The sequence below is a fragment of the Pseudorca crassidens genome, chromosome 8 (genome assembly GCF_039906515.1).
Source record: "Pseudorca crassidens isolate mPseCra1 chromosome 8, mPseCra1.hap1, whole genome shotgun sequence".
In the NCBI taxonomy this organism is placed as follows: domain Eukaryota; kingdom Metazoa; phylum Chordata; class Mammalia; order Artiodactyla; family Delphinidae; genus Pseudorca; species Pseudorca crassidens.
In genome coordinates, this window is record NC_090303.1 from 95,616,835 (window position 1) to 95,642,879 (window position 26,045).

The window sequence follows — 26,045 nt, forward strand, 5'->3', positions numbered from 1 at the left end:
ATATTTATATTGTAATAGCTGTAGTGGGTTCATTTATTCAATAAATGTTCTCATGCAGCTACTGTGTGCCAAATATGTAATACTTGATTATTGATCTTTGGTGAATCTAACGCTTATGGTTGAAAAAAATTATTTTAAAATTTCCTTCATGGTTTTTTGCTGCTCATTTAATGTGCTTGCCAATGGTCTTATCCTTAGAGATACCAGGTGCTTGACATACCAGGTTCCAATTCTGTCACTTACGTTCTCAGGATTTGCTGTGGGGTTTCTGGAGGCTGTATTTATGTATGTTCTTCTTCATTCCATTCCAGGGGGATTAATTGGGTCTGTGGCTTCCATATTTTGCACACCCACTTTATTAATTAGATCATTTTCATTTCTTCCTTCAAAAGATTTGATATTTTTATCATAAAGAAGTTCTCCGTGTCTTGTTAGGGGTCTGATTTGGGGACTTTCGTTATAGAGCTTATCTTCTCTAATTTATAAACCCCGGCTTCCTGTAATTGGTTGTTGAGCATACAAACCCATGTGCGGTAACCAAGTCCAAGTTTTGATGGCATCTCAGGATTTCTTGTTCAATGATAACAATGGTGTTTTTCTGATACTCCTCTAGACTGAGCTGTACGGTAACTTCGGGATCATATATACTTTTGAAATGTTAAGCGTTTGAAAATTTTTGGAGAAACAAAATTCTGTATGTATTTTCAACATTTCCTTCCCACCTGACCTCATTTCCTCAGATTCCCAAGTATATCTCTGGATTTCACCTTACAGATTAAAATTTATTCTGAGAAGCCTACTTGGATTATATAGCAGGACTCAACTCTATGTCATTCTTATTAATTTCTCACTGAATCACATCCTCAACAATGTCTACATAATAAGTGAATCGAGAAGAAACTCACATTTCTTGGGCTGTATTTCAAGCCCAACAGATTGAAGCAGGCCTATGCTATTCTATAATATTTTAAATGTAAAACCATTCACTGCTATAAATCCATGATATTACCTAGTAATCACTGCTTCCAGCATTTTCACTGTCTTATCATTGGATGCATAACCATACCCTTGTTATTTCCAAAGTGCGGACAATAGGGTGCGTAGGCACATTAAAACATACAAGTGACTTAGAACTATTTGTCCACAGTTTGATTTGAAATTTAGCTTATGTGGTCTTCTGGCAGTCTCAGTGCTCACAGATAAGATTCTCAGTTCAGCTCTTTATAACATTGATGAAGGGAACTTCCATCTTCTCAATTTTAAGACATGGAAGGCATCACCATGTTGTAACTCTGGAGTGTTTATAATGAGTATGAATATAATTACAACATCTCAGTTTCCTTTTTAATAAGTCTAACATTATTACCTAGATCCCTGAGTTCTCAGTACTGCCTGAGGCTCTGTAGCATTCTTGCCTAATCTTCCTATGGTTCCTTCCTGTGAAGGGTTTAAATAAAGTAGAATCTGTGATAAGGGGTCTCTGGTTTCCCAGTTCTCTAGAACTGGCTGTCTAAAATCTTGGGAATTATTGGTATTCCAGATCACTTACCCTGCTTCTGGATCTTCCCTTTCATGTGCTAACAGCTCAAAAAGAATGCTAGTCTCGGGTCATTCTCTGTGCTATAGGAGTTGATAACTTCAGTGTCCCCTGATCCTGTTGCTATTCTTACACTTATCTTGGAAGATAATCTGAAGTTCATCCTCTGAAATCAGACCAGTCAGCCACCTATTATCTTTATTACTGGAGCTTTCAGATTAACCTGAGCCTACAAAAACCCTATGGCTTTCATGTACTTATTCCTAAGAGACAGTACAGAATCGTTCAAGGGGTCTCAAAATGTTGTATGTCAGGATCACTTAAGAAACGCCTACAAGCACCTAGAACTCTGTCTCCAGACAGTCTGATGGGGTAGCTTCCAGTGGTGTCTGGTCATCCGCAGTTTAAACAAGTTCCCCTGAAAGCATTACTGTTGGATGTTTTAAGCAAATATTAGCTCTACGTGTTTCTGCTTTGCATGAATACTGTTTGACCAAACTCTCTTCTTTCCTTCCATCCTTCCTTCCTTCCTACCTACTTACTTAACTTACCTACCTACATCCTGCCTGCATTTACTGAGCACTGTGCCAGTGCTGAGAGAAGGCAAACACAACAAGATACACTCTTGTTACACACTCGAAGAATTTGCAATCTGTATCCTCTTCAATTGTACGTTTAACTTTGCTGCTCTCCACTGTTTTAAACAGTCCTATTCTGAAATGGCGACATATGTATTTTGCCTCTTCTCAGAGGTTGTCTCTTGAGGACAGCCCTGGCTCAAAAGACTCTCTCTCTAAGGTTCAGAAAATTAGGAAACTTATTTCTCATTAGTTTACAATAAAGTTCGTGCAGTGTTTAAATTGTAAATATTTTGAGCCTGGGAATTTTTTTTTGACCTTCAGCTGTTGTCATCTTTCACCAGATTAGTTTGAGATCATTTTCTAAGATCGGCTTACTTATTTGGGAAATGATACATAAACCTGTTGCTTAATTTTCATATCATGTCTCATATGTTTATTTCTTTTACAGATATTTCAAAAGGTCAACCACTCCTCCTTTTTCCATTCGGTTTCTCAGTTCCTTTGCGTTCTTTGCTGCAGAATGTACATATTGCTTTTGCTCAAATCATCCCAATTCCTGTTGGAATACTACCTTGGCCTTGGAGGTCCTTTCTATCACGCTGGCTGGTTTAGCTGGCTCTCTCAATGGGCTCTTGCAGGTTGGTCAGGACAGATCTGATTTTCTGATCCTTTGTTGAAGGTGATTTGATGTTAAAGGAAATGGCTGAGGCAGGACTCTCTTCACTCCGGGTTCCCTTGTGAGGCTTGCCATATAGATGGCTTTGTAAATAAATGATCGTAGTGAAGCTAAAGCAATCATGCAGTAAGTCACTATGACTTTAAGGTGTCTGCCACTTAGAGCTGGGGCTTTTTTTTCAGAAACAGTCTGGCCAGGAAAAGGTATCCTCCACGTTCAAGAGCTCAGGCTGCTTAGCTGAGGTGACCTTTGTGGGCTAAGAGGATACAGTAGGCTAGGGCCCTTTTGGGGGCAGTGACAGAGGAGTCCTCTGGGGCCTCACTCCTTGTTTTTATTGCCTAAAGGCAAATATTATCACTCCAGGTAGGAACAATTTGGGTTGAACCTTCTTATAGTGTTGTCTTTGGTGAGCTCTTAGCCTGAGTGCCCCATGTGGTTTTGGTTCTGGAGGAAGGGTGACAGACAGGATGGCTTCCAGAAGGATTAGCTATCCCAGGATGTCTGTAACTCTTGAAGCAAGAAGGAGGAGGATAGTGGGAAGGAAGTTGAGAGTGTGTGTGTGTGTGTGTGTGTGTGTGTGTGTGTGTATTGGGCAGAGTTGAGAGGGTGTCCTGACGCCTCTTTTTACCCCAGTTCTGGATGTCCATCGTGGCCACCACTATGCCCATACCCTGCGGAGGCTTCATGCCTGTGTTTGTGCTCGGTAAGTTCTGATGGGAAGCCTGGGATCTTACTGATGGCTGCAATCTAGTGTACTGAGAAAATAAGAAAAGGCCTGGAAGGCTGGGGGTTTGTATTTAGTCTTAACGCCCAAGGAGGTATGGCTCTGAAAAAAGAGGATAAAGACCTTGAATCTCTCAACGCCTTCCTTCCTTTTGTCTCTCCCTAGGAGCTGCATTTGGAAGGCTGGTAGGAGAGATCATGGCCATTCTTTTCCCAGATGGTATCTTATTTGATGACATCATCTACAAGATCCTACCTGGGGGCTATGCAGTAATTGGTGAGACACATTCCACCCTCCTGTCACCCCAAATACCCACACTCGAACTCCCCCATGATATCTGTATTCCAGGCTACACAATATGGTTTTAATGTAATGTTGTTTAATTCAACTTTTATTCACATAATCAACCCTTGGCTCTGACTCTCATTAGCTCTTATTAAACATCTCTGAGCCTTAGTTTTTTGTTTTTTTTGCTTTTTTTTTTTTTTCAGTACGCGGGTCTCTCACTGTTGTGGCCTCTCCCATTGCGGAGCACAGGCTCCGGACGCGCAGGCTCAGTGGCCATGGCTCACGGGCCCAGCCGCTCCGCGGCATGTGGGATCTTCCCGGACCGGGGCACGAACCCGTGTCCCCCGCATCGGCAGGTGGACTCCCAACCACTGCGCCACCAGGGAAGCCCGAGAGCCTTAGTTTCTTCATGTAGAAAAGGGATTATGGGGAATAAATGAGATAACAAGGATGAGAGCACCTAGGACCACCTCTGAATGCTTGGTAAGGGTTTTTTTTTTTTCCCAAAGAATCGTGGAAACAACAGTGCAGGTGACTGGCTTGAATACTCTTAACCTGCAGATGTGCTCTTGTTAATGGGACTTAAGAGCACATGACTAAGAGCTAAGAAACATGGGCTCTGGACTCATCCCTGTCTTTTGTCACTGGATAACCATGGGGCAAGTTAGTGGCCTTTCTGCACCTTAGTTTCTTTATTCTAAAATGACTTCTGAGGTGTCTTACAGCCCTAACATTTTGAGAGTCTGAGATAATCTTTTTCCGTTAAATCTATAGTCCCTTCCAACCAAAAGCCATGTCTAACAAAATGACCAGTGTATGCCCCAGAATTATTATGCTTCCTCCCTCCCTCCCCTCCTCACTGAAATCCCGTAACATCTTCGGCCATGCCTCCCTTTGATTTAGAACTAACCAGCTTTATAGTGCATACAGGGACCTTACTCCCCCGTCATAGTTCTTTACAAAAACCTCCTTCATCAATAAGAGTCATCTGCTCTTATTCCCCATCTTCATGCCTCTCAGGTATCCCCCCAATCTCCCTGGTGGACCTTTGCCAGTATAGCTCCTGTGTTAGTTTATGTTCTGAAGGATACTGGGTATACCATCCAGGAGAATCATTCCTCCCAATATTTCCCTTTTGTGACTTTTTCTTGTTCCATTTTGATGTATGGCTTCCCCAGCATCTTTTCTCATAGAATATCTTCCCATGTTTATTTTTTTATTTTATTTTATTTTTTTTGCGGTACGCGGGGCTCTCACTGTTGTGGCCTCTCCCGTTGCGGAGCACAGGCTCCGGACGCGCAGGCTCAGCGGCCATGGCTCACGGGCCCAGCCGCTCCGCTGCATGTGGGATCTTCCCAGACCGAGGCACGAACCCGCGTCCCCTGCATCGGCAGGCGGACTGTCAACCACTGTGCCACTAGGGAAGCCCTCTTCCCATATTTAAATAACAAATATAGTTAATACACTAGGGACTATTTTGGTTGGTGGGAAAACATAACCAAAAACAAGTAAGACAGATTCTATTGTCTAAGAGCTTATGGAATCATAATGATTTAGATCTGCAAGGGCCTTAGAACTTATCTAATGACGCCTTTCACCTTAGAGATGAGAGCATAGGATTCCAGAAGAATTAAGTTCTATTCATACAGTTGAGAAATAGTAGAATCAGGATCTCATTGATCCAAGTCTACAGCATGATTCCTGAATTTTGACTCTATCCACTCATAAATTGTTGGCATCAAAACCTGAGGTCTGGGCTTCCCTGGTGGTGCAGTGGTTAAGAACCTGCCTGCCAACGCAGGGGACACGGGTTCGACCCCTGGTCCGGGAAGATCCCACGTGCCGCAGAGCAACTAAGCCCGCCGCGTGCCACAGCTACTGAAGCCTGTACGCCTAGAGCCCATGCTCCGCAACAAGAGAAGCCACCGCAGTGAGATGCCCGCGAATCACAGCGAAGAGTAGCTCTCTCGCCACAACTAGAGAAAGCCCGCGCAGCAACAAAGGCCCAACGCAGCCAAAATAAATAAATAAACTTATAAACAAAACAGAACAAAACCTGAGGTCCAAGGGAAAACACTGTAAATGGGTTTTTAAATGCTCAGTTAAGAGTGATCCAAACTTTTCAAAGCAAGGAATAGATGCCACATCACCATCTTTATTTTATAAATGAAACTTTGGCCACACACAAAATTTTTGTAAATTGCCGAAGGTCATAGAATGAGATCAAAACGACGAGTTTCTAACAGTTCAGCATTCTAACCCTTTACTCCTGACAAATGGTTATCTCAGGAGTGTTGGCACTGCCCAGGATCATGTGTCCCCACCCTGTGTCACTCCCGTCGCATCCCCATGTAGCCCCCATGACAAGAAAGGGAGCCCTAACCCACCGGTACGCTCCTGTGTCTCATTCTAGGAGCAGCAGCGCTGACTGGTGCAGTATCCCACACAGTCTCCACAGCCGTGATTTGCTTCGAACTAACGGGTCAGATCGCTCACATCCTACCCATGATGGTGGCTGTTATCTTGGCCAACATGGTGGCTCAGAGCCTGCAGCCCTCCCTTTATGACAGCATCATCCAGGTCAAGAAGCTACCCTACTTGCCTGACCTTGGTTGGAACCAGCTCAGGTCAGAGGCACCAGCTGGAATTAGTTCAGATTTGATGGGGTTGGTGTGGGAGGTTCTGAGATTGAGCATGAGGTTAAGGTCAACGTCTGGAAGCACTGCTTTTTACTTATTTTTATATTCCCACGCACTTCATAAATATTATGAGTGATCAGATGCATGGCAGGCCTGGCGGGAGGAGTGGAAGGGACAGGCATGGGGTAAGGCTAACCCTGCCTGTGCTTTCTCCCTCTGCAGCAAATTTACAGTCTTTGTTGAGGACATCATGGTACGGGACGTGAAGTTTGTTTCAGCTTCTTGCACTTATGGGGAGTTGCGAAACTTGCTCCAGACCACCACAGTCAAGACTTTACCACTGGTCGATTCAAAAGGTCAGTGGGAGGGAAGGAAGCAGATTCCTGAGCTAGTGACCTGAACAAGGGCTCCACAGAAGTGGAGGCGGCACTGTGGTGTGGGCTTGTCTAAGGGGCCACCCAGGCTGCTGCAGAACGCTCAGCCTTAGGGAACATGGTCATCTTCAAGGAAGGAAAAACACAGCCATAACACAAGCACAAGAAGACAGTTAAAAAAGCCAATGAAAGAAATACAGTTGATTCTCATTAGTCCTTGTAGTTATGTTCTATAAAGTTTCCAAGAACACTGAATTAGGGACACTATACTGAACCGTTGCTCCTAGAGAAAATTGAGGGTGAGGTTCCTGCAAGCCTCTGGTCACAACACTTTCTTCAAGTAATCAAAGCATACACTTGTCTTAGGTGTGTTTCTCCTTAAAGACACCTTATTTAATTCATCAGCATTGAACTCACCATGACCAACAGAAGGTTAGCTCATGGCTGAACAAAGCTTTTATCTAACACACTTCTTTTCTCCATAAGGCACAGCACAGCCTTCCTGCTTAGGGGCTATTTTAAACAGCCAAATTGGGCTTCCCTGGTGGCGCAGTCATTAAGAATCTGCCTGCCAATGCAGGAGACACGGGTTCGAGCCCTGGTCCGGGAAGATCCCACATGCCGCTGGGCAACAAAGCCCATGTGCCCCAACTACTGAGCCTGTACTCTAGAGCCCATGAGCCACAACTACTGAGCCCATGTGCCACAACTACTGAGCCTGCACTCTAGAGCCCATGCTCCGCAACACCACAATGAGAAGCCTGCGCACCGCAACGAAGACCCAATGCAGCCAAAAATAAATAAATAAAATAAATAAATTTAAAAAACAAAAACCCTTAAAAAACAGCAAAATCACCAACACAAAAAATGCAAAAAACATGGCATTCAATGGACCACGAAAGAACATTTTTTACAATATGAAAGCTGGAAAAAAAAAGGGCAGAGCATCACTTTGTTCAGACTCAGCTTGGAATGTGTGCGTGGGGTAACTCAAATTTTTGCTGCTCTGCACATGTCTATGAATGATGGGAAAAGTACTGCAAATATTGATTTTGGGTTACAAAGATATTTAAGCCCGTAGGTGAATTCACAAACAGGGAATCCGAGAATAATGAGGCTTGGCTAGAAATCTTACGGCCCCTTATGTGGTTCTCATTGCTACCTAGCTAAGTGATAGCTGTTCTTTAATGCCCAATTTGAGGAGCAGATGTTCCATATGAAGGAGTGAACGTGTTTAATGAGCAGTGATTTCACCTCCTTCACCATCCTTTCTGCCCACCTTTGGCACTTAATCTTGCTTTGTATTATTTCTTATTGTGGTTTCTATATCTGTGTCTTATCTTCCTCAGTAGATTGTGTATCCCTTGAGGGCAGAGACTATAACACCTGTCTCACTCAGACTGTCTCCTTATAGGTATTTACTGGATATTAAATAAATACGTGTCTAATGATTGTATTAGTGTAATAGAATCATTTAGGGATATTTGGAGCCATTTAACTTGTTAGCTCTAAGTTCAGATCATCAGAGTATCCAAACTACTCAAATTAGCTTAGTTTTAATATTTTCCCAAATCCCAAACACCTTTCAGTGGCCTCTAACGCAGTGGTTTCTCACTGGAATAGGGGTACAGCCGACGGGCTGCAGGGTTTTCATAATAACGACTAAGACCTCATGGTAAGATTTGTCTCAGTAACACTGCTGCGATCTTATGGCCTCAAAACTTAATGAAAATGTTAATTATAGTAGCAGAATTCTGATAAATACATAAAAGACCTTCCCAGGAAAAGTAGGCATTCTGTTTATACCTACAAGGACCCAGAGTCTTTAAGTGATTAAACATCAGATATCCTTGTAGACTTCCTTCAAAGTATATTCGTTCATCTCAGTATGAATGGCTTTTAATGTGTCTTCTTTTGGAGACAGTGTTGATTAGCCTATTTTAATACCAGGTTCACCTGTTTACAAACAATCTGTGTAAGGGCTGCATCAAAATAAGTACAAATTAGCACCAATTAGTGTACTACCAGTTGGGGCTCTAAGTGCTAAATGGGTGAAATAATAGGGATTGAGTGAGATCAATCCTGGAAGACTTTTGAAATGAGTTTTTAGGAAGAGAGGGTAAGAGCTGAAAAAAGATTGGTGCTGGGCTTCTGTCCCTGACTCCATCCTGCCGAGCAGGGTGGGGGTGGAGGGTAATTGAGCGGGCCCTCAGGCTGAGCTTGGATCTCCCCCAGATTCGATGATCCTGCTGGGCTCCGTGGAGCGTTCAGAACTGCAGTCCCTTCTGCAGCATCACCTGTGTCCTGAACGGAGGCTGCAGTTAGCCCAGGACATGGCAAGGAAGTTGTCAGAGCTGCCCTTCGACGGGAAGGTGCGGCAGGCTGGGGAGGGGCGCCGTGGCGTCCAGGGTCGACCTGAGTCTTTTGCCTTTGTGGATGAGGATGAAGATGAGGACCTCTATGGGAAGCCCGAGGTGAGTGGGCTGGGAGGGGCCGGGTGAACAGGATAGATGGGGCAAAGGGAAAATAGGAAGAGAGAGGGAAGATGCTGATTATTGACAAAGTCAAAGAGACAAGTGCCCCTGGGTCCAGGGACTGAAGGAGATAAGTTTGCAACTGATGGTACCGTGAGAATTCAAAGTGCTATAAGGACTTCTGAACTGAATAGAGGTAGATGGGTTTCCCAGGACACCACCTGGTAAAGACAGGAAAAGGTAGCCTCTTCTCTGGGACTGAGAACTTTTTCTATTCTTTACAGCTGCCTCCTCTTCCTCTTCCTCACTCCTTTCCTACTGCTCCACTGCCCCCCGAAGAGCCCAACGGGCCCCTGCCCGGCCACAAACAGCAGTTGGAAGCACCGGAGCTTGAAGGTAAAGATTCTCCCATCATGCACCTCACCCTTGAGACTGCAGGTAAAGATTCTCCCATCATGCACCTCACCCTTGAGACTGCAGGTAAAGATTCTCCCATCATGCACCTCACCCTTGCCTCATGCCTTGTGGTTGTGTCTGGGCACTCCTCAACCTAAGGGCTCCTACTATGAGGAGGGGTGAGGCCTGAGGATGGTGGGAGGGGGTTTCTATTCTTCGAGTCTCCGTGTTACCATCCCAAGGCATGGGGGCAAGGGCTGGATTAGGAGGATGGAAGGGGAGAGTTCCTGTGGAGGTGAAGCACCTAGAAGTATGGACCTTTTGTGGTGAAGTGTCAGGACCACTTGAAGCCCCTGACCATTTCCTCCCAGGATGGATATTGCTTTCTTTCCATTTCCATTCACTCACCACTCCTCTCAGGTCAAAGACCCTCCATCTTTCAGTCCCTGCTACGCTGCTTGCTGGGCAGAGCTCGCCCCACAAAGAAAATGACCCAGGTGAGAGGAGATGTGTTGGGGGCGGGGGACATGGGACAGGGAGCTTGTCTTTGAGGAGCAAGAAACCCATGATCCTTAAATCAGGAGAGAAGAGGTCCCACCAAGAAGAAGCTTCATCATATGGAAGGGATGATGGGTTGGAAAGAGGCATCTGTGGCTTGGCCAGGGAGAGATGGCTGTGGTTCCACTTGGAAGAAAAGGGAAGGAACTTGGACCTATGTCTTTCTTCTCTAGGATTCAGAGGATTTAGTGGATAACATGTCACCTGAAGAGGTAAGTAAAGGAAACAGGAACCTGGGGTGGGTTGTTTTGTCACATGAACATATTGCTCACTTTTTTCGACCTTCTTCATTGTGTTGTTGTAAGAGTAACATGTGAGTCTAGGCAGGAAAGCGTTCTGAGAGGTTGGAAATGAGGTGTGACCATGGAGACAGTACTGAGCACGTTGCTCGGAGGTAGGGGAACATGGCGGTGTCCTCATGGGGACCGGCGTCATTTCAGGAGAGGGAGGTTTTGAACCTCTGTGTGTAGATGCGCCCGTGGTGCTAGGATGACCCTTAGAGCTTTTAGACATTAGGGAAGTTCTAGACCAGGCAGAGGCTATGCGGGATGGGTGAGATTTACCTGCAGGAAAATGGCGCCTGGCTGCCGGCACTTACGCAAACCAATGTGGAAGAACAGCATTGAAACTAAGGTGGGGCATTCCGTGTCTGGTGAGGTTACTCTGCTGGATTGACCAGGGTCCTGAGACAGTGGACAATGAGAAGATTCCAGGAAGCGAGACTGGGAAGAACCACAAACTGAGGGCAGATTTTGACAGTGGCGCCTCATTGGGACAAATCACTATCCCCTATAGAATTCATGAGAGGGAAAATCAAGCACTGAGTGGGTTTGGTTGTGCCGAGTGAACAGAACGTGGCACAGTGAGTGGGAGCAGGTGGCTGAGCTGTGCCCATCAGAACTAACCCGGCGTGTGGAGAGACACCGACAGCATCCATTAGCAACCATTCCACTTAGTAAAAGAATGCAGCTTGCTTCGAAGGCTGAAAGGTAGAGCTTTAAAAGTATGTAGCTGAGCTTTCCTGGTGGCGCAGTGGTTGAGAGTCCGCCTGCCAATGCAGGGGACACGGGTTCGTGCCCCGGTCCGGGAAGATCCCGCATGCTGCAGAGCGGCTGGGCCCGTGAGCCATGGCCGCTGAGCCTGCGCGTCCGGAGCCTGTGCTCCGCAGTGGGAGAGGCCGCAGCAGTGAGAGGCCCGCGTACTGCAAAAAAAGAAAAAAAGTATGTAGCTGACAAAATACCATAATGTGTATTATCTTTAAATAAACATCCACTGGATATCCAGAATATATATGTGCTAAGAATTAAAAGTACTCAGGGTTGGAGGAGGGGGTGGTGAGTGACAAGAGAGAAAGGCAGTCTTCCCCTTCTCCCCTTGACACCCCTCGACACACACACATTTTTGATAAATGACCTAAAAAATCAAATGGATGATCACAGAAGGAAAAAATCGAACTATTCCTTCTGCCCACAAGCAGGAATCAGATAGGCCATAACTACAAATAAGGAGTGCCTTACTAGGGTGCTCAAACCAATAATACTTTTTTTTTTTGCGGTACGCGGGTCTCTCACTGTTGTGGCCTCTCCCGTTGCGGAGCACAGGCTCCGGACGCGCAGGCTCAGCGGCCATGGCTCACGGGCCCAGCCGCTCCGCGGCATGTGGGATCTTCCCAGACCGGGGCACGAACCCGTGTCCCCTGCATCAGCAGGCGGACTGTCAACCACTGTGCCACCAGGGAAGCCCAATACTTTTTATTTTTAATACACTGAAGAAAGCCAACTAGCTGATCAGTGAGCTTATTTAATGACCGCTGGAAATAAAATGCAACTAGGGATCAAAAGAAGATAGATCATACATTTTTAGGTGATATCTTTCTCAAGGAAGATTTTAAGCAGCTCTCAACTCCCATGGGAACCACCAAGACTTTTTGAAAGGATAAGATTCAGTAGGAGTCAAACTTCAGGATATTTTAACACAGTTTTCAGGCTAGATCAAGATGACACCCTTGACAACATCAAGATGATACCTTGGGGAATAGTCAAAGAATTCCGTTCTAGGTTGCCAGAAGTCCTTGCTATGGCTTTTTTTTCTTTTTAATTTATTTTTGGTTGTGTTGGGTCTTCGTTGCTGCACGCGGGTGTTCTCCAGTTGCGGCGAGTGGGGTCTACTCTTCGTTGTGGTGCGTGGGCTTCTCATCGCGGTGGTTTCTCTTGTTGCAGAGCACAGGCTCTAGGCGCCCGGGCTTCAGTAGTTGCGGCATGCAGGCTCAGTAGCTGTGGCACACGGGCTTAGTTGCTCCGCGGCATGTGGGATCTTCTCAGACCAGGGCTCGAACCCGTGGCCCCTGCATTGGCAGGCAGATTCTTAACTACTGAGCCACCAGGGAAGTCCTCTGTCTTGTTTAATTCTGCTGCTCTGTTAGGGATACACACAGTTAGAGCCCTGGTTTGTATTTGATGCTGAGAGTTTTCAAGTCATGGAACACATCAGACAAAGAGCAGAAAACAGCTGGGGGTCCCAGGAACACGATCAGCAGTCAAGGTCAGAAGCCCACCTCTGTGTAATCTTGGGCAGACACTTAAGCACTCCATGCCTCTGTTTTCTCATCTGTAGAATGGGGATAATGATAGGGTTGTTGCAGAGGATTCAATGAGTGAAGCAATTAGAATAATGCTCGGCACCGAGGAAGGGCTTGGTGCATATGCACTGGAAATGGTTCTGTTAGTGTTGTTCCCTAAGGGCAGGCAAAAAAGGAACCAGGGAGGCCAGAAATGATCATAGAATGCTCCAGGAAGACAGGACAAGCCAAACCCGGGTTGGCAAGGGGCTGCCCCCCGTCCTATAAGTAAATCCTTTCTGCAACATACCTGCTAAGTGGTCATCCATCCTGTGAGAATTTTGTGTGAACCTATAGTCAGGGAAGGTGAGAGTTTAGAGGAGGTGTGATTGCAGTCCAGAAAGAGCAGGACAGGACAGATGGAAAGCACAGCACTGTGGACCAAACACGGGACACGAGAACTAGGGGATGGCCTTCGGTGACGTCCTCTGAAGCTTGAAACGTATAGATTTGGGCAAACAGGAAAACAAAGTAGTACCTCATTCGGAAGGGACTGCCTGAAAAGAGATTACGGAAAATTTAAAAGTGATTTATGAGAACCAGAGCGATACTGGATTATTTAGAACCTTGGGGATTTTCGACGTGCACACCTAAAATCCAGAGGAAAGTTCAACTTTTGCCTTAACGCTTCGGTCATAGACAAAACAATGTAAACCAAACCAAACACACAGAAACGGCTTGTTTGAGTCAACAAAGTGCCACGTGACCCAGGACAGCTCTTCCAATCCAACAAATCTTTGCCATGATCTGCTGTGTAAAAGGTCAGTGTGCTGGTTTCTCCATGACACACAGCAACTGATAGCACACAGCACACAGGAGTTCCGCCCAGGGGGCAGAATTAAGACAAACGCCAGCCTAAGATGAAAAGGAGAGCCTGGCAGAGCACGTCTGACCCGGAGTGTCAGGCGTAGGGTATGGGCGCAGGGTGGGGTTCTTGGGGAAACCCAGAACAGCAGTCGCAGAAGCGGAAGCACATCTGGCTTCACTGGAGCTGTGGGTGTTACAGGAGTAGTGGAAAATAAGGCTGGAAAGATGGGTTGGAAATAAGTGTTTGGGGCACCAGGAAGAAGGAGCGTGTTCTGAGCACCTTGAGGGTGAAGGTTGATTTGGGGCTGGAGGAGGGAAGAGAGCGGTGCGGCTCCCTGGGGGAAAGGGAAGAGGGCTAGTGGTCTGGAGGAGCTGTGACGGTTCACTGTATATTTCAGGCTTCTGGGCCAGGGCGAGGAGGGCTGTTTGGGGTCAAGATCTGAGGTTTGAGGGGGCTCTGATACTGGGTGACGGCCCTCCTCTCCGGCAGATTGAGGCCTGGGAACGAGAGCAGCTGAGCCAGCCTGTCTGTTTTGACTCTTGCTGTATTGACCAGTCCCCCTTCCAGCTGGTGGAGCAGACGTCGCTGCACAAGGCGAGTCCTTGCCCGATGCCCACCGCCCGCCGAGCAGGGCTGCTGGGAGGGCCGGGACGTGCGGGGCCTCTGCGTGCTGACCTGCCGCCCTTTCCTCGCAGACTCACACGCTCTTCTCCCTGCTCGGCCTCCACCTTGCGTATGTGACCAGCATGGGGAAGCTCACGGGGGTGCTGGCCTTGGAGGAGGTAAGAGCGATGGTCCCATTTGAGCAGTGAGGAAGAGTGGGGCACAGGATACAGGGTGGGGGGGGGGCAGGGGTGGCCTTAACATCCGGGAAGTTCCTCCAGATTCCCCTCCTGTTTTTCATGCAGAGACTGGAGGGGGGCGGAAGTGCAGCCCTGTGCCCTTCTAAGGACGGCATGGGCTTGGGATGGGGGTTCAGGGCCCGAGTCATGGTTTCATAGGGGTGCGCTGTGGTGGTGCATGGAAGGAGGAGGAGATGGGAAGTGGCTGAAGAAGGCCTGAGCGTTGCTAGGAAGGGGCCGAAGGAGGTCCTGTGTCAGGGGTCTTGAGATTCACTGCTCTGTAGGTGGGGCTTTTTGTCCATCATGCCCCTTTTTTCCTTTTTCTGTCTCCTTTTGATCCATCCTCGCCGTGCACCTTGCTTTCCCATGCTTTTTCCTTTTATCGTCTGCTCCTCTCTCGTGTCTGTTTCTCTCACTGCCCCTTTCTTCTTTTCCTCCCCATGTTGTACCCTCTCTCCCCTTCCCTCTGCCCCGCAGCTGCAGAAGGCCATTGAGGGGCACACCAAGTCTGGGGTGCAGCTCCGCCCTCCCCTTGCCAGCTTCCGGAGTGCAACTTCGACTCGAAAGACTCCTGGGGGCCCACTCCCTGCTGCAGAGGCCTGGAGCCTGCCTCAGGATGGAAGTGGGGCCACTGGGGCAGGGGATGTGGCCCCTGCCTCCCCAGAGACCCCTGTGCCATCCGCCTCCCCAGAGCCCCCTCTCTCCTGGGCTCCGGCCAAGGCAGAGAGTGAGCTGGAGGAACTGGAGCTGGCGGGGGCTCCGGGGCCGGAGGGGGAGCTGGCCGACATCCTGCAGGGCCCCAGTCTGCGATCCACCGATGATGAGGATGAAGATGAAATGGTCCTCTGAGCGCCTCCCAGACCGCCGCATAAAGACCAGCCAGAGACCCAGGCTAGAGGGTGGACCTGTGTGGAAGAGGGTATTTCCTGAAGCCGGAGAGATCGCACCAATATCCGGCCTTTGCTAGGAATTTTTAAATGTCATCCTGATCGTGTTGGAGAAGGAGCCAGGATCTGGGCAGGAGTAGCCTTGGTCAATCATTTGGGCGTGTCCCCCCGTCCCCAGACAGGCGGTGGTTGTAACCCCTGCGAAGGGCCCCTGGTAGTCCACGGGCTTCTTGAGTTTGCCTGTGTGCGGGTGGGGAATGCCTGCCTCTGCCTGGCCCCCCTCACTCCCCCACACTCCCCAGTGTTCTTGTCCCAGTGTCTTCCTGGCCTTGCCCATCCCCCGTCAGTTTCCCGGGGGGCGGGTGGGGTTAAGGCAGGCCCAGGATGACTGGTGGGAGGAGGAGACGGGGTCACCTCATGGCCTCATGGACTGATGACACCAGAGTGTACCTGCGAACTGTCCACAGCCCCTTCTCTCAGAGCCCCCTACCCCGTCCTCCACTTGCCCACAGCCATTCCCTGAAATTTGCCTCCAGACTCCATCCTGGCTCCCACTATCTGTCCCGGGGCAGAGCCATTACTAGGGCGGGGAAAGGCCAATCCCACTTCCCCCTCCTTTGTCCTCCATTTAAGCAGTGAGGCATGGATAAAGAGCCTGTGGGGGACAGCCTGGAAGAGGAAAGGTCGCAGGAAGGCTCTGTGTGAAAGGGGCAGTACCCAACAGTCCTGCGGCCAATGGATTTACTTAACTCCCTCTGGCAGAAATTCCTCCCATCTCACATCACATCTTCCAGTTTCCAGGTCACTCCCTCTCCGCTGTAGTCCTTGATCTGTCCTGCCCAAGGGTCAGCTCTGCCCTTGAGGTGCTCTAGCTGGGGCTTCTCCTTCCAAGAGTGGGAGCTCAGGGCAGCTGGGCCGCTGGTTCACCCAGAGACTATACCTTCTTAGGGACTGGTTCTTTGTGTTTCTCTTCTAGGGGTTCAGCGTCAAGATGGCAGACCTTTTTCATGCTTCCCACACCTGGGAAGTCAGATCCTTATCGTCCCCAAACCAGCGACAGGGAGACTGCCATCACCCTGCCTTTTCTATAAGTGGTCCCAGGTGCTCTGAGCGGCCAGAGACCCTTGCTCCCACCCCCAGGGCTTTTGTCCATCCCTTCTTTTATGCCTCGTTTAGTTCTGCAGTTGTGCCCCCTCCCCAGCATTCTCCTCCTTCCCCACCCTGTGCCCGGCCTCCATCATCCCCCAAATAAGACACTCATAGCCGAAGGTGCCACCACGTCGTTTAGTGCCATTGAACAGAGCCTGGAGCCCTCTCCAGCGATACAGCCCTTCCGCCTCCCCAGGCCAAGAGAGAGAGGCTGTAGCCTGGGGAGGGGGGCTGGCTGTGGGCCTTCGAGCCCAAGCCCATGTGTATATAATCTATAATATTTATATATATATTTATATATAATTCTCTCTGTAATATATGTCATAGAATCTCTCTTGGGCTTGGGGTGGAAATGTCACATTAAGAAAACATGCTAAGACTGGCCATAAAAATGGATATTCCCTAGACCTGGAAGACGGAGTATGGGATGTACAGGTTGGGGTGAGAAGAGGTAATAAACTCATTCACCAAGATTCCCTCCTTGACACAAGGATAAGAAGGAAGGTGTGGGGGGGGGGGGGCGGGGCGGGGGTGGGGGGAGGGGAGGGATGGAAGATTTGGATTTTCCTTTAATAAAGTGAACTCACAATGAAAGGGCACCCCCCCACACCAGAAGAAAATCATTTAGCAAGAGAAGTTTCATTCACCATGATATGAAAACAGCCCCATTCTGGGACTGCTGTAAAACGTGCGGCACAGCCTTTAACCCCAAGGGAAAAGCAACCCTCCCCCATCCCCCAACAGCCTCTTCCTGCACATGCCCCTCCCCTCCCCCTAAAATAGGCTATAAGCAAACCCCATGCACCCTGGCCCCCCCCAGCACCAGAGAGGCAGTTCCTCCCTCCAGAAGAGTCCTGAGAGGGTCTCAGGCCAGCTCCTCAGGTTTTCTCCCTCTTCAGAGTGGAGACGCCTCCCCCCCCACCCCGCCCGACCTCTGGGCAGCAGCGATGCCAGCACCCAGGGATGCTGGGCCACGCTCACGCTCACGTCCGAACTCTGCTAGAACCCTTGAGTTTTAGTCGTCTTTTGGCAGGGACCAGCAGGGACCGTTTGGCTTCCTCAGTGAAGGTGGGAGGAAAGAACACTGCTTTAGATGACCTTTCCTAACTCCACAGAGCCCTGAGCGAAAAAGGAACCGTGCTGCGTGAACCCGCTCCCTGGACTGGATGTCCGCTGTGGTCCGGGGGCGGAATATGGGACACGAGGGGGGTGAGATTAAGAGAAAAGGATGATGCCTTAGAGAGGGCAGTTTGCACAAGATAAGAAAACGGGGACCCCGTGAGAGGAGGGAACTGTGACATGCAAAACCCCAAGGACCTGCAGCAGGAGTGCAGGGCGAGGCCAGCAGCGAGGGCCTGAGTGAGGCCACGTGAGCACGCACAACCCTTTAACAGTTTTAGATGAGGTGACTTCAGCTACCTGTGCTCGCCATGCCTAGTCCTGTTTCCTCCAAGAACCAACTTCAGGTAGCCATCCTCCCCCTCCCCAGAAGATGTGGACCTGGCCTCGGTTGCGTTTCAGGGGCACAAGTGTATGACACTGTGGGCTTGACGGAGGCAGGGTCACAGATGGACAGAAGCACCCCAACTCTCAACCTCCTCATTCTGGGACACCGCTGCAGCAGGGGAGGGGCAGTGTGCTGCCGTCTCTTCACTCTACCCTTCGACCCTGTCCTCTGCCCTCAGGACGTCTTACAGGAGTGCTGGGGCTCCAGGGCTGTGCAGAAGTCCCCACCAGAATGGAGAGTGGGTGCAGAGGGCAAGCAGTTTCAGGGGCTTATGCCTCATTGTAAAACATCCTGGAAGGAAGAATACCCAGATCCTCCTCTCCTTCTCCTCAGGAGGGCGGGGGGTGGGGGGACACCTGTGAGGCCCTCCTGGGAGTCGGTGAAGAGGGGCCAAGGGAGCCCAGAGCCCACGCTCCTCCTTGGCAGACACCCTGCCCCGGCTGGGGGCCTGACAGCACCGGACCCCTCCCTCCACCCTACTCACCCCTGAGTCCCCAAGAAGTTATAAAAATGTAGAAAAGGCAGAGAGAAAAGTGTAAACAGCTCCAGAGAATTAGGGGTAGATGGAGGGAGACACAGCCTCATGCTTCCCCGTCTAGCCAAGACACCTGCATCCTGTGTCACCCCCCTCCCCCCCCACCGCCTCGGGGCCCCGAGGTTCCCAGAGCAGGAGACAGAAGAAGGCAGAAAAGGGAAGCAAGAGCTGGAGTCGCCAGCCCTGGCGGGGTCCTTTCCCATATCCTTAGGGTCCTCCTTCCAGCCACAGGATAGTCAAGATCCCAGAACAAGTGGCCATGTTTGTCCTCGGTCTCACCAGTGACCGCCTGGTCTCTGGACAGGCCTTGTGCCCCTGTGCATCCCGGCGGCCACGTCCACCTCCTCCGTGACTCCTGATTTCAGAAGCCAAGTTACCTCTGAGGGCAGAGCCAGCTCACTCCGAGGAGACGGGGTCTGTACGTTGCTTCCCCTGTGCCCATCGAACCATGTCCCACAGCCCCTGAGGTCTGTTCCTCATAGGAGGGATGAGCTTGGGCCACAGCCAAGAAAACAGAGTTGGGAAAAGCAAGAGTGACGTGGACAAAGGAGGCCTTCAGGCAGCTACAGTCAAGGCTCCTGGAAGACGAGATCAGGGAGCAAAGAACTGAGATCCAGGGGCCGGCCACGGGCCGCTCTGCGCTCCTGTGCTCAGGACACACACCGGAGCTCCACCACCACAGACCCAGAAGCCCGCAGCCAAGCGAAGTTCATGGCCATCTGCTTGCCTGGGCCTCAGTTCCTGGACCTGGGGTCTCTACAGTGCAAGCCTGGATAAAATCCTACCCCGGCCCTCCGTTTTGCTGGCCAGGACTCCTGGGCTCGTGAGAGTCTTCTGCCCAGGTTTCCGCCGTACTGCTGGGGGAAGGGAGGGTGTGGTTGCAGCCGTGCCCCTCAGGTGGGAGTGGAAGGTGGGGCATTCAGTGGGAGGAAGCTAGTTGTTGGCCTCTCCCTCCTCCTCATCAAAGGACTGCACGCCTGAGGATGTGACGTCAGATACCTTCCGACTGAGAGCGGTGGGCATCTCAGGGTCTTCTCGTGGGGAAAGCGACTCCAGGTCCCGGCATCCCGCATCCTCTTCCTCCTCGGGCGCCAATGGCCTCTTCTCCTCCTCGGCGGGGCCCCTGGCCAGGTCCACCCCGCCCACCCCTGGAGCCCAGTCAGTGTCTCCCCCCAGCAAGGCTGGAGGCTCCTGAGCAGCGTATCCCGAAGCAGGTTGGGAAGGTCCCATTTCGTGCAAGCTAGGCTGTGAGTCATCAAATGCGGGGCCGAGATAGGATCCTGTGGCCGGAGAGGCAATGAGGGACTGGTCGCTTGCTTCCCAGGCATCCGATGACCCCAGACAGTACATGCCCTGGGACACGTAGGAGTGAGGCCATCCATCCATTGGGGCTTGAGCAAGGGCATCTGTAAAGAGAATCACGGCGGTTGGTGGGGTCACAAATATCAAAGGCAGTAACAACAGCACAGAGAATTGAGGGTGAGATGCGGGGCGGTGGGTGAGGGGGGGAGTAGGAAAGCCTATATGAACAGAAAGTCTTAGAACAGAGGTGCATGGAGGTAGCCTGGATAGTTGAGGAGGCCTCTTAGGCCTCTGGGGTCGGATTCTGGAACCATCCCTCACCCTGACTCTCCATCAATTCCTGGTAGTTGTCACTGTAATTGCAGCCCAATGGCTCCTGGGCGGAGTTGACACTCATGTCCTCACCATCCATGGAGGACCAGGCCATGAGAGTGGCCTCGGAGATAGCAAACTGTTCCATGACACCTGGGAGAAGAAACGTAGTTAGCACGAGATACCTCGGGGAAGCCTGAGACACATGCATGGGGCAGGGGGACGTCAGTGCAGCGCTGTTCAATAGAGATATAACACAAGCTACTTATGCAATTTTAAATTTTCTAGTAGCCGTATTAAAAAAAAATGAAAAGACATAGGTGAAATTAATTTTAATAATACATCTTATTTAACCTAATCTATATAAAACATTATCATTTCAATGTAGAATCCATATAAAACTATTGAGGTATTTTACATTCTTTTATTCATACGAAATCTTTGAAATCCAGTTGATATTTTACACTTACAGCACATCTCCATTCGGACTAGCCACATTTCAAGTTCTCAATGGCCACATGTGGCCAGTGGCTACTGTATTGGACAGCACAGCCTTGGTATATGCCCCGAAACAAGGCAAAATCGTGGGGGACTTCCCAGAAGGTCAGATTTAGGATTCCTAGGGGAAAGAGTTGGGGGGGGTCTTCTGGTGAGATATCCTAAGGGATTGAAATTGGGGATTTCCAGAAGTTTAGCTTTGGAATTTTTTTAGGAATGGTAGCTAGTGCTAGGGAGTCAAGGCCAGAGGAGTCTAAATGGGAGGGATTGTAGGTCCACAGTGGTATCAAGTTCAAGGTCTGGGAAGGACAAGGGAGGAAGGATAGAATAATGAAGATGGGTAGACTTGGGGTTCCCGTGTTGGTCAAAGCCATGAGTAAGTTGAAGCTTACATTGCTAGCTGCCCTACACTACCCACTACATGTTTGTCTCCCCTCCCCACTGATATTTCTTCCACCACCCACACCACCAACCAAAGAACCCTCTTGTCTATTCCAGATCTATCATTTTTCCTAGGTATCTTATCGAGATCTGCCACTAGGGCTCGGGCAGGGTTGTAGGTACACCGTATGCCTGCCTCGTACCTATACTGAATTTTAAAAGCTCTTCTGTACACACCCTCTCCTCACCCAGGTCCCTTGATCTGGTGGTTGTCACGAGTAATGTGACCTGTAATTGCATTCATGACTGCAGTGTGCTGATGGGCAAAGGCGAGAAGAGAACCCCAAGGCTTTTCTTTCATTTTCATCATAAAACATGAGTAGAAGCACAGACTTTTGAAGCCTAAGATACCTGCCTTTTTTTTTTTTTCCTCCTGTACTGAGGGAACCCAGGGTTTGGACAGTCCCACCATGTAGGAGAGAAGGCATCAGGTGGACCCACAATCCCATGTTAACTCCCCTCAACTTCTGAGGCGATAATAAAAATAAGTTTGAGGGTACTTAGAATAAACAAGTCAGAGTCCTTGAAATTAGAGCTAGTTGGGAAATTAAGTCTGATGGTATCACATGAACAGAGCCAGTCCTGCCATAGGGGATCAGGCTGAAGGGTCGGTCTCTGGCCATCCTGAACATGTGTCTCTTGAGGGGCTGGGGAACAAGTACCTGCTAGGAAACGTGCCTCCTTCTCGCCATCGCTGAGGTCGGAGTAGGCGTCTGTATCCCTGCGCACGGCCTCGTGGCTGTGTTGCGGCTGAATGGCTGGAGCCTTCCCCCAGCCCTGCCACTCAATCATGTGAGCCACCCGGCCCTGCCCCATGGCTGTGGGCTTTGTCACATGGTCCTTCATGCTTCGCGAAATCCCTGAGGGGCCAGACATTCCCCAGGTGCTCCAGAACATCACACAATACCCGCACCAGATCCGTCCCTCCCCCGCCCCCGCCATCACCCCCACCCTAGTCCCCGTGGGACTCCATCCCATGAAGGGGACAGGTATGCCCTAAGGCTCTGTCTATGAGGGGCCGCCTGGAGGATGGGAGAGGCTTGACAGAAAGGGCAAATAGGTCCGGGGTCTGGGGATGAGGGTCTTCTTCAGGCCTGAAGGGGCAGGGACACTGAAAGCATGAGCCCCTAGGGAGTCTCCTGTCTGCACGCATCCCCAGGTCGGAGTCTCACCTGAGAACGATGACTTGGCCAGGGCCCCAATGCCATAGGCGTTAGAGTTTCGCTTAAGCTTCGGAAGAATGGAAGTGGTGTCCTCCATGGAGAGCTGGGATAGGGAATGTGGGAGGAGGGGCAGAGGAATAAGAGGCTATGAGGTGCTTTATATGTGGAGGACAGTCCACGGTTTCCAGGAGTAAGGATATGAGCCAGGGCGGGCGATCAGGCTACCATTGTACCCGGGGGGTCCCTAGGAGGCCTATCCCCCAACCACCCTTGAGAGTTTGGGGGTGGCTAAAGAATGTGAGGGCTCCCAGTGCCCGCTGGAGGAAGGGGGCGCTGTGTGCTACGGCAGCAGGTGGGAGAGGCCAAGGAAGAGGAGGTAGGGTGGGCTGCAGAGGCCTGGGGGGAGCTGCACTCACATTGATGCCATCCCAGGAGAAGTCAGTCCGGGTTTGCTGTGAGGAAAGAGGAGAGGGAGTGGGTACCCGGGGCACTTCCTCAGAGGGGCTTCCAGAAGAGCGTGAGGTAGAGAGGGCTTTCCTGAGATTAACACAGGGAACTGGGATCTCCGCGTGGAGCGTTTGGCTTGTGTTTGAGGAAAGGAGGAGAAATGTTCTGTGAGGGCGTCAGTCTGAAGGTGTGTCTGGGAGGTTGTCCTGGAATTTAGGAAGGTGGCCGAAGGACTAGGCTTATGCATGGTGGTTCTGGGGGTGTTTTCGAGGTCCTCTGGGAGGGGGGCTGAGCACGGAGGGCCTCACCTCAGTGGATGGCCGGTGGAGGCTGCTCCCGTGCAGCGAGCTGGTGCTGTCCATGTTGATTTGGTCCACATCCTTCAGGCCCTTCCAGTCCACGGCTATCACTTCATTTCCTGAGATGGACAGATGGTTAGCTGCTTCCCTTTCACCTCCCTATGCCCAACCCGAAGGCCCGTCCTCGTCCTTTTCCTTCAGAACGCTGAGGCCACAGATGGGGGCCAGGCCCTCCAGACCCCTCCCTGCCCTCGCACTACCACTCCCTCTTCTGATTGCCTATTTTCATTTACATCCCCACTCGCCCCAAATTTTTGTTAGGAGAGATAATAATGCTGAGCTCAGTCAGGAATAGCACACTCGGAAAAAGTGTTCTATGGCCTCATTTGTTGTTGTTTAAATGGAAGGGTCAGTGGCTGGGTTTTAGAAGGAAAACAGGTCTCCATTCTATCCTGAGGAATCTCTGAGGCTTTCTGTATGGGAGTGCACGGGAGCTGTGCTTTTCCTCTATTATGTTCCTACAAATAAGGGCAGAACTTTTCCAGGGGCAAGCTTCCCTAAGTGTTGGCCTTATTATTTGTGAGGTGCAAGGATTGCATCTTCCCTAGTGGATCCCCCAGAGGAGTTGGTGGATTCGTCTGACAGGAAGGAGGTTTGGTGGGGATAGAGGCAAGAGCTGGGTGTGTACACCTAGAAGCAATGAAAGCAGAGAAAGCAAAGAGTGAGATGGAATCATTTTACCTGACTCTTGGGAGACAAGTGATGGATTAAAGAGGAGAGAAGGGGGACAGCAGGAGGAGAGCAGGGGACTTTTTAAAATAGGAACTAAAAGAATAGGAATTCGAGTCAGAGAGAAGACAAAAGACAATGGGAGAGGGTGGACAGGGTTTGAGGGCTGACTGGCAAACTGGAGGACCTAGGAAGATGGTAATTCTGCAGCCGAGGCCACAGCTCCTCATAAAGGGGGACTGCTGCCGTGAGGGGTGGGTATGCCAGCTGGAAGCCTTGGGGAAGAATCACTTGGGTGGTAGACCCAAGTGAACCACCTGACCTTATAGATCTTTTCTACACATAAAGTTTTTTGATTCTGAATTTAGGATTAGGCGTCCACTCTTGAGGAGGGGTGAAGTGAATGGGGTCTTGGGCACCAGGAGGCATTCGGCAGGCAACAGCATAGCTGCTGCAAGAGGAAGGGGTTGTGCTTGACAGGTCTGAGAGAGGTAAGGCCCCTCCGAAGCGGGCACACTCTCCCTTGGGGCTACAGGGGAATGGTGAGATGGGTCAGACCAGTGGCTGGAAGGGAAGAGGAAAGATGGACATCTGGGCGGACAGAGCAGGAATGGGCAGGCAGAGGACAACCTCTGAGGGGAAGGGAGATGGCGAGGGCAGAGTGGGAGAGAGGGGTGAGGGGAGGTGGCCTTTGTAGAAGAGGGAGAGCTGAGTCAGAGCCATGGGGGGCAGGGAGGGGGAGGGAAAGAACCCAGAGAAGAGGTGAAAGCAGAGGAGGAAGTGGGGGTATCCATGGAAATAAATCGGGTCTCAGAGACATCAGGCTTCCGGAGAGTGAGTTTGTTTGTGATAATAATACGAATTATTCTCTCCGCCTGAGGTCACTGGGGCATGTAGGCGGGAGAAATTGGGAGTCGGAATGGGAAAAATTGGGGGTTTTGGGAGAGGGTTGAATCAATCTGCTGAGCTGTGAGAGCGGAGTGGGTGTACGGGGTGCAGGAGAAGGCACTGGGTAGCAAGGCAAATGCTGAGGGGAGAAGAATTCCGAGGCGCCTCTCTTCCTTCCCCCGGTCAAAGGTAAATAAAGAGCTGGCCCCGCCCCGCCAGCCCCCGCCGACAGGTGCAGCCAGGTCCCCGGGTTCCCTCGCTCGGCCAGCCCCACCCTCCTGGGAGCTGGCTCCCGACCCCTCTCCAGCCCTCGAACCCCCGGCCTCCCCCCGGCGTCCCCGGCTCTTCCACCCCAACCCAGCCCGGCCCCATTGCCTCCGGCCGTGGAACCCATTCCCCTCCCCGAGGCACCAGGCTCACCCCGCCCCCGCCCCGGAGGGAAAATGCACGTGAACAAAGCAAATCGGGGGAGGCAGAAACGACCGAAAAAGGCAACAGAGAGGGAAAGAGATGGGGGCAAAACACCCAAGCCAGATGGAGGCGGAGCGGGGGCGGGGGCGTGCGAAAGGGACTCGGGGCTGAGACTGAGACTGGGGGTCCTTAAAACGGGGGGCTGCTCCAGAAATGGAGGGGGGGCGAGGAGGCGCTGGGGAAGGCAGAGTCGAGGCCGATGGCCTGGAGATGGAGGGTGTGGGAACGGGAGAGTCGGGGAGGGCGACGGAGGAGAGAGAAGGTTGGCGGGGAGATGATGGAGAGGGACCGCGCCTGGGCAAGGGCAATGGAAGGAAGCCGGAGGGAGACGGAGAGAACTGAGTCCAGAGGGATGCGAGGCCCGGAGGCGCGAGGGGAGAACGGGGAGGAGAGAGGAAGGCAGGGACCGCGAGGGCACAGAGGGAAAGTGAGGGAGCGCGGCGGGGCCGGGCGGTGCGGAGAGAGGGACCCGGAGGGGCGCGGGGATTGGTGGGGGAGGGGCCGGAGGACCGGACCCCGCCGAGTCCTGCCGCCGCCCGCGCCCGTGCCGCCGCGGTACCCACCCACGGTCCGGGAGCCGATGCAGCCCATGGCTCCGGGCCTCCAGGCCGGGCCCTCACCGACGCGGGGCGGGCGCCGGGGGGAGCACCGGGAGCCGCGCCGCCGCCCCAGCCGCTCTGCAGCGCCGCGGCTGTCTCCGCTCGGCTCCGCTCCCCCCTCCCCTCTCCATCCCTCCCCACGGCAGCCTCCGTCGTCGCCGCCGCCGCCGCCGCCGCCGCCTGGCTCCCCCGCCCCGGCTCGGCTCGCGGCGGCGTGGAGGGGGCGGCCCGGGGATTGGTTGCGCCGGCGCCTCCCCGCCCTGCCCCTGACCCCGCCGCGGCGCTCCCTCGGGGAGCCGGGCTG

At 51.2% G+C, this 26,045-nt stretch overlaps 2 protein-coding genes across 6 annotated transcripts in view; one reads left to right on the forward strand and one right to left on the reverse strand.

Moving 5' to 3' along the window:
* The window catches only part of CLCN1 (chloride voltage-gated channel 1), a 33,413-nt gene extending 16,390 nt beyond the window's left edge, over positions 1–17,023 (forward strand). For 3 of the 4 annotated variants that reach the window (XM_067747258.1, XM_067747259.1, XM_067747260.1), the window contains 11 exons: positions 3,428–3,497; positions 3,684–3,794; positions 6,220–6,433; positions 6,668–6,801; positions 9,055–9,293; positions 9,578–9,689; positions 10,110–10,186; positions 10,421–10,459; positions 14,162–14,266; positions 14,368–14,454; positions 14,992–17,023. In XM_067747258.1, coding sequence (XP_067603359.1) covers positions 3,428–3,497; positions 3,684–3,794; positions 6,220–6,433; positions 6,668–6,801; positions 9,055–9,293; positions 9,578–9,689; positions 10,110–10,186; positions 10,421–10,459; positions 14,162–14,266; positions 14,368–14,454; positions 14,992–15,363 — 1,560 coding nt within the window. In that variant the 3' untranslated portion in view covers positions 15,364–17,023. The remainder of the gene's footprint in view (positions 1–3,427; positions 3,498–3,683; positions 3,795–6,219; positions 6,434–6,667; positions 6,802–9,054; positions 9,294–9,577; positions 9,690–10,109; positions 10,187–10,420; positions 10,460–14,161; positions 14,267–14,367; positions 14,455–14,991) is intronic. The other variant, XR_010945671.1, reaches the window with a different exon arrangement.
* Positions 16,667–25,887, reverse strand: FAM131B (family with sequence similarity 131 member B). 2 transcript variants are annotated; one of them, XM_067747270.1, is made up of 7 exons: positions 25,706–25,885; positions 23,064–23,173; positions 22,725–22,760; positions 22,318–22,411; positions 21,808–22,005; positions 20,216–20,359; positions 16,667–19,998 (listed from the first exon to the last, which is right to left on the reverse strand). In XM_067747270.1, the coding sequence occupies exons 1-7, from the start codon at positions 25,731–25,733 to the stop codon at positions 19,526–19,528; spliced, it is 1,083 nt and encodes a 360-aa protein (XP_067603371.1). In that variant the 5' UTR covers positions 25,734–25,885; the 3' UTR covers positions 16,667–19,525. The 2 variants fall into 2 exon arrangements, with proteins under 2 accessions (XP_067603371.1, XP_067603372.1); XM_067747271.1 differs by lacking the exon at positions 22,725–22,760 and having other exon boundaries at positions 25,706–25,887.
* Between the last annotated feature and the right edge of the window lie 158 nt (positions 25,888–26,045).

What these genes read in the sequence shown, in the direction of transcription:
- FAM131B (XM_067747270.1), bottom strand. Translation starts at nt 25,733, where the DNA reads ATGGGCTGCATCGGCTCCCGGACCGTGG. An exon ending in TCCACCGGCCATCCACTGAG is followed by an intron (nt 22,761 to 23,063) that starts GTGAGGCCCTCC and finishes CTTTCCTCACAG; the next exon opens with CAAACCCGGACTGACTTCTC. An exon ending in GGAATTGATGGAGAGTCAGG is followed by an intron (nt 19,999 to 20,215) that starts GTGAGGGATGGT and finishes TTCTCTTTACAG; the next exon opens with ATGCCCTTGCTCAAGCCCCA.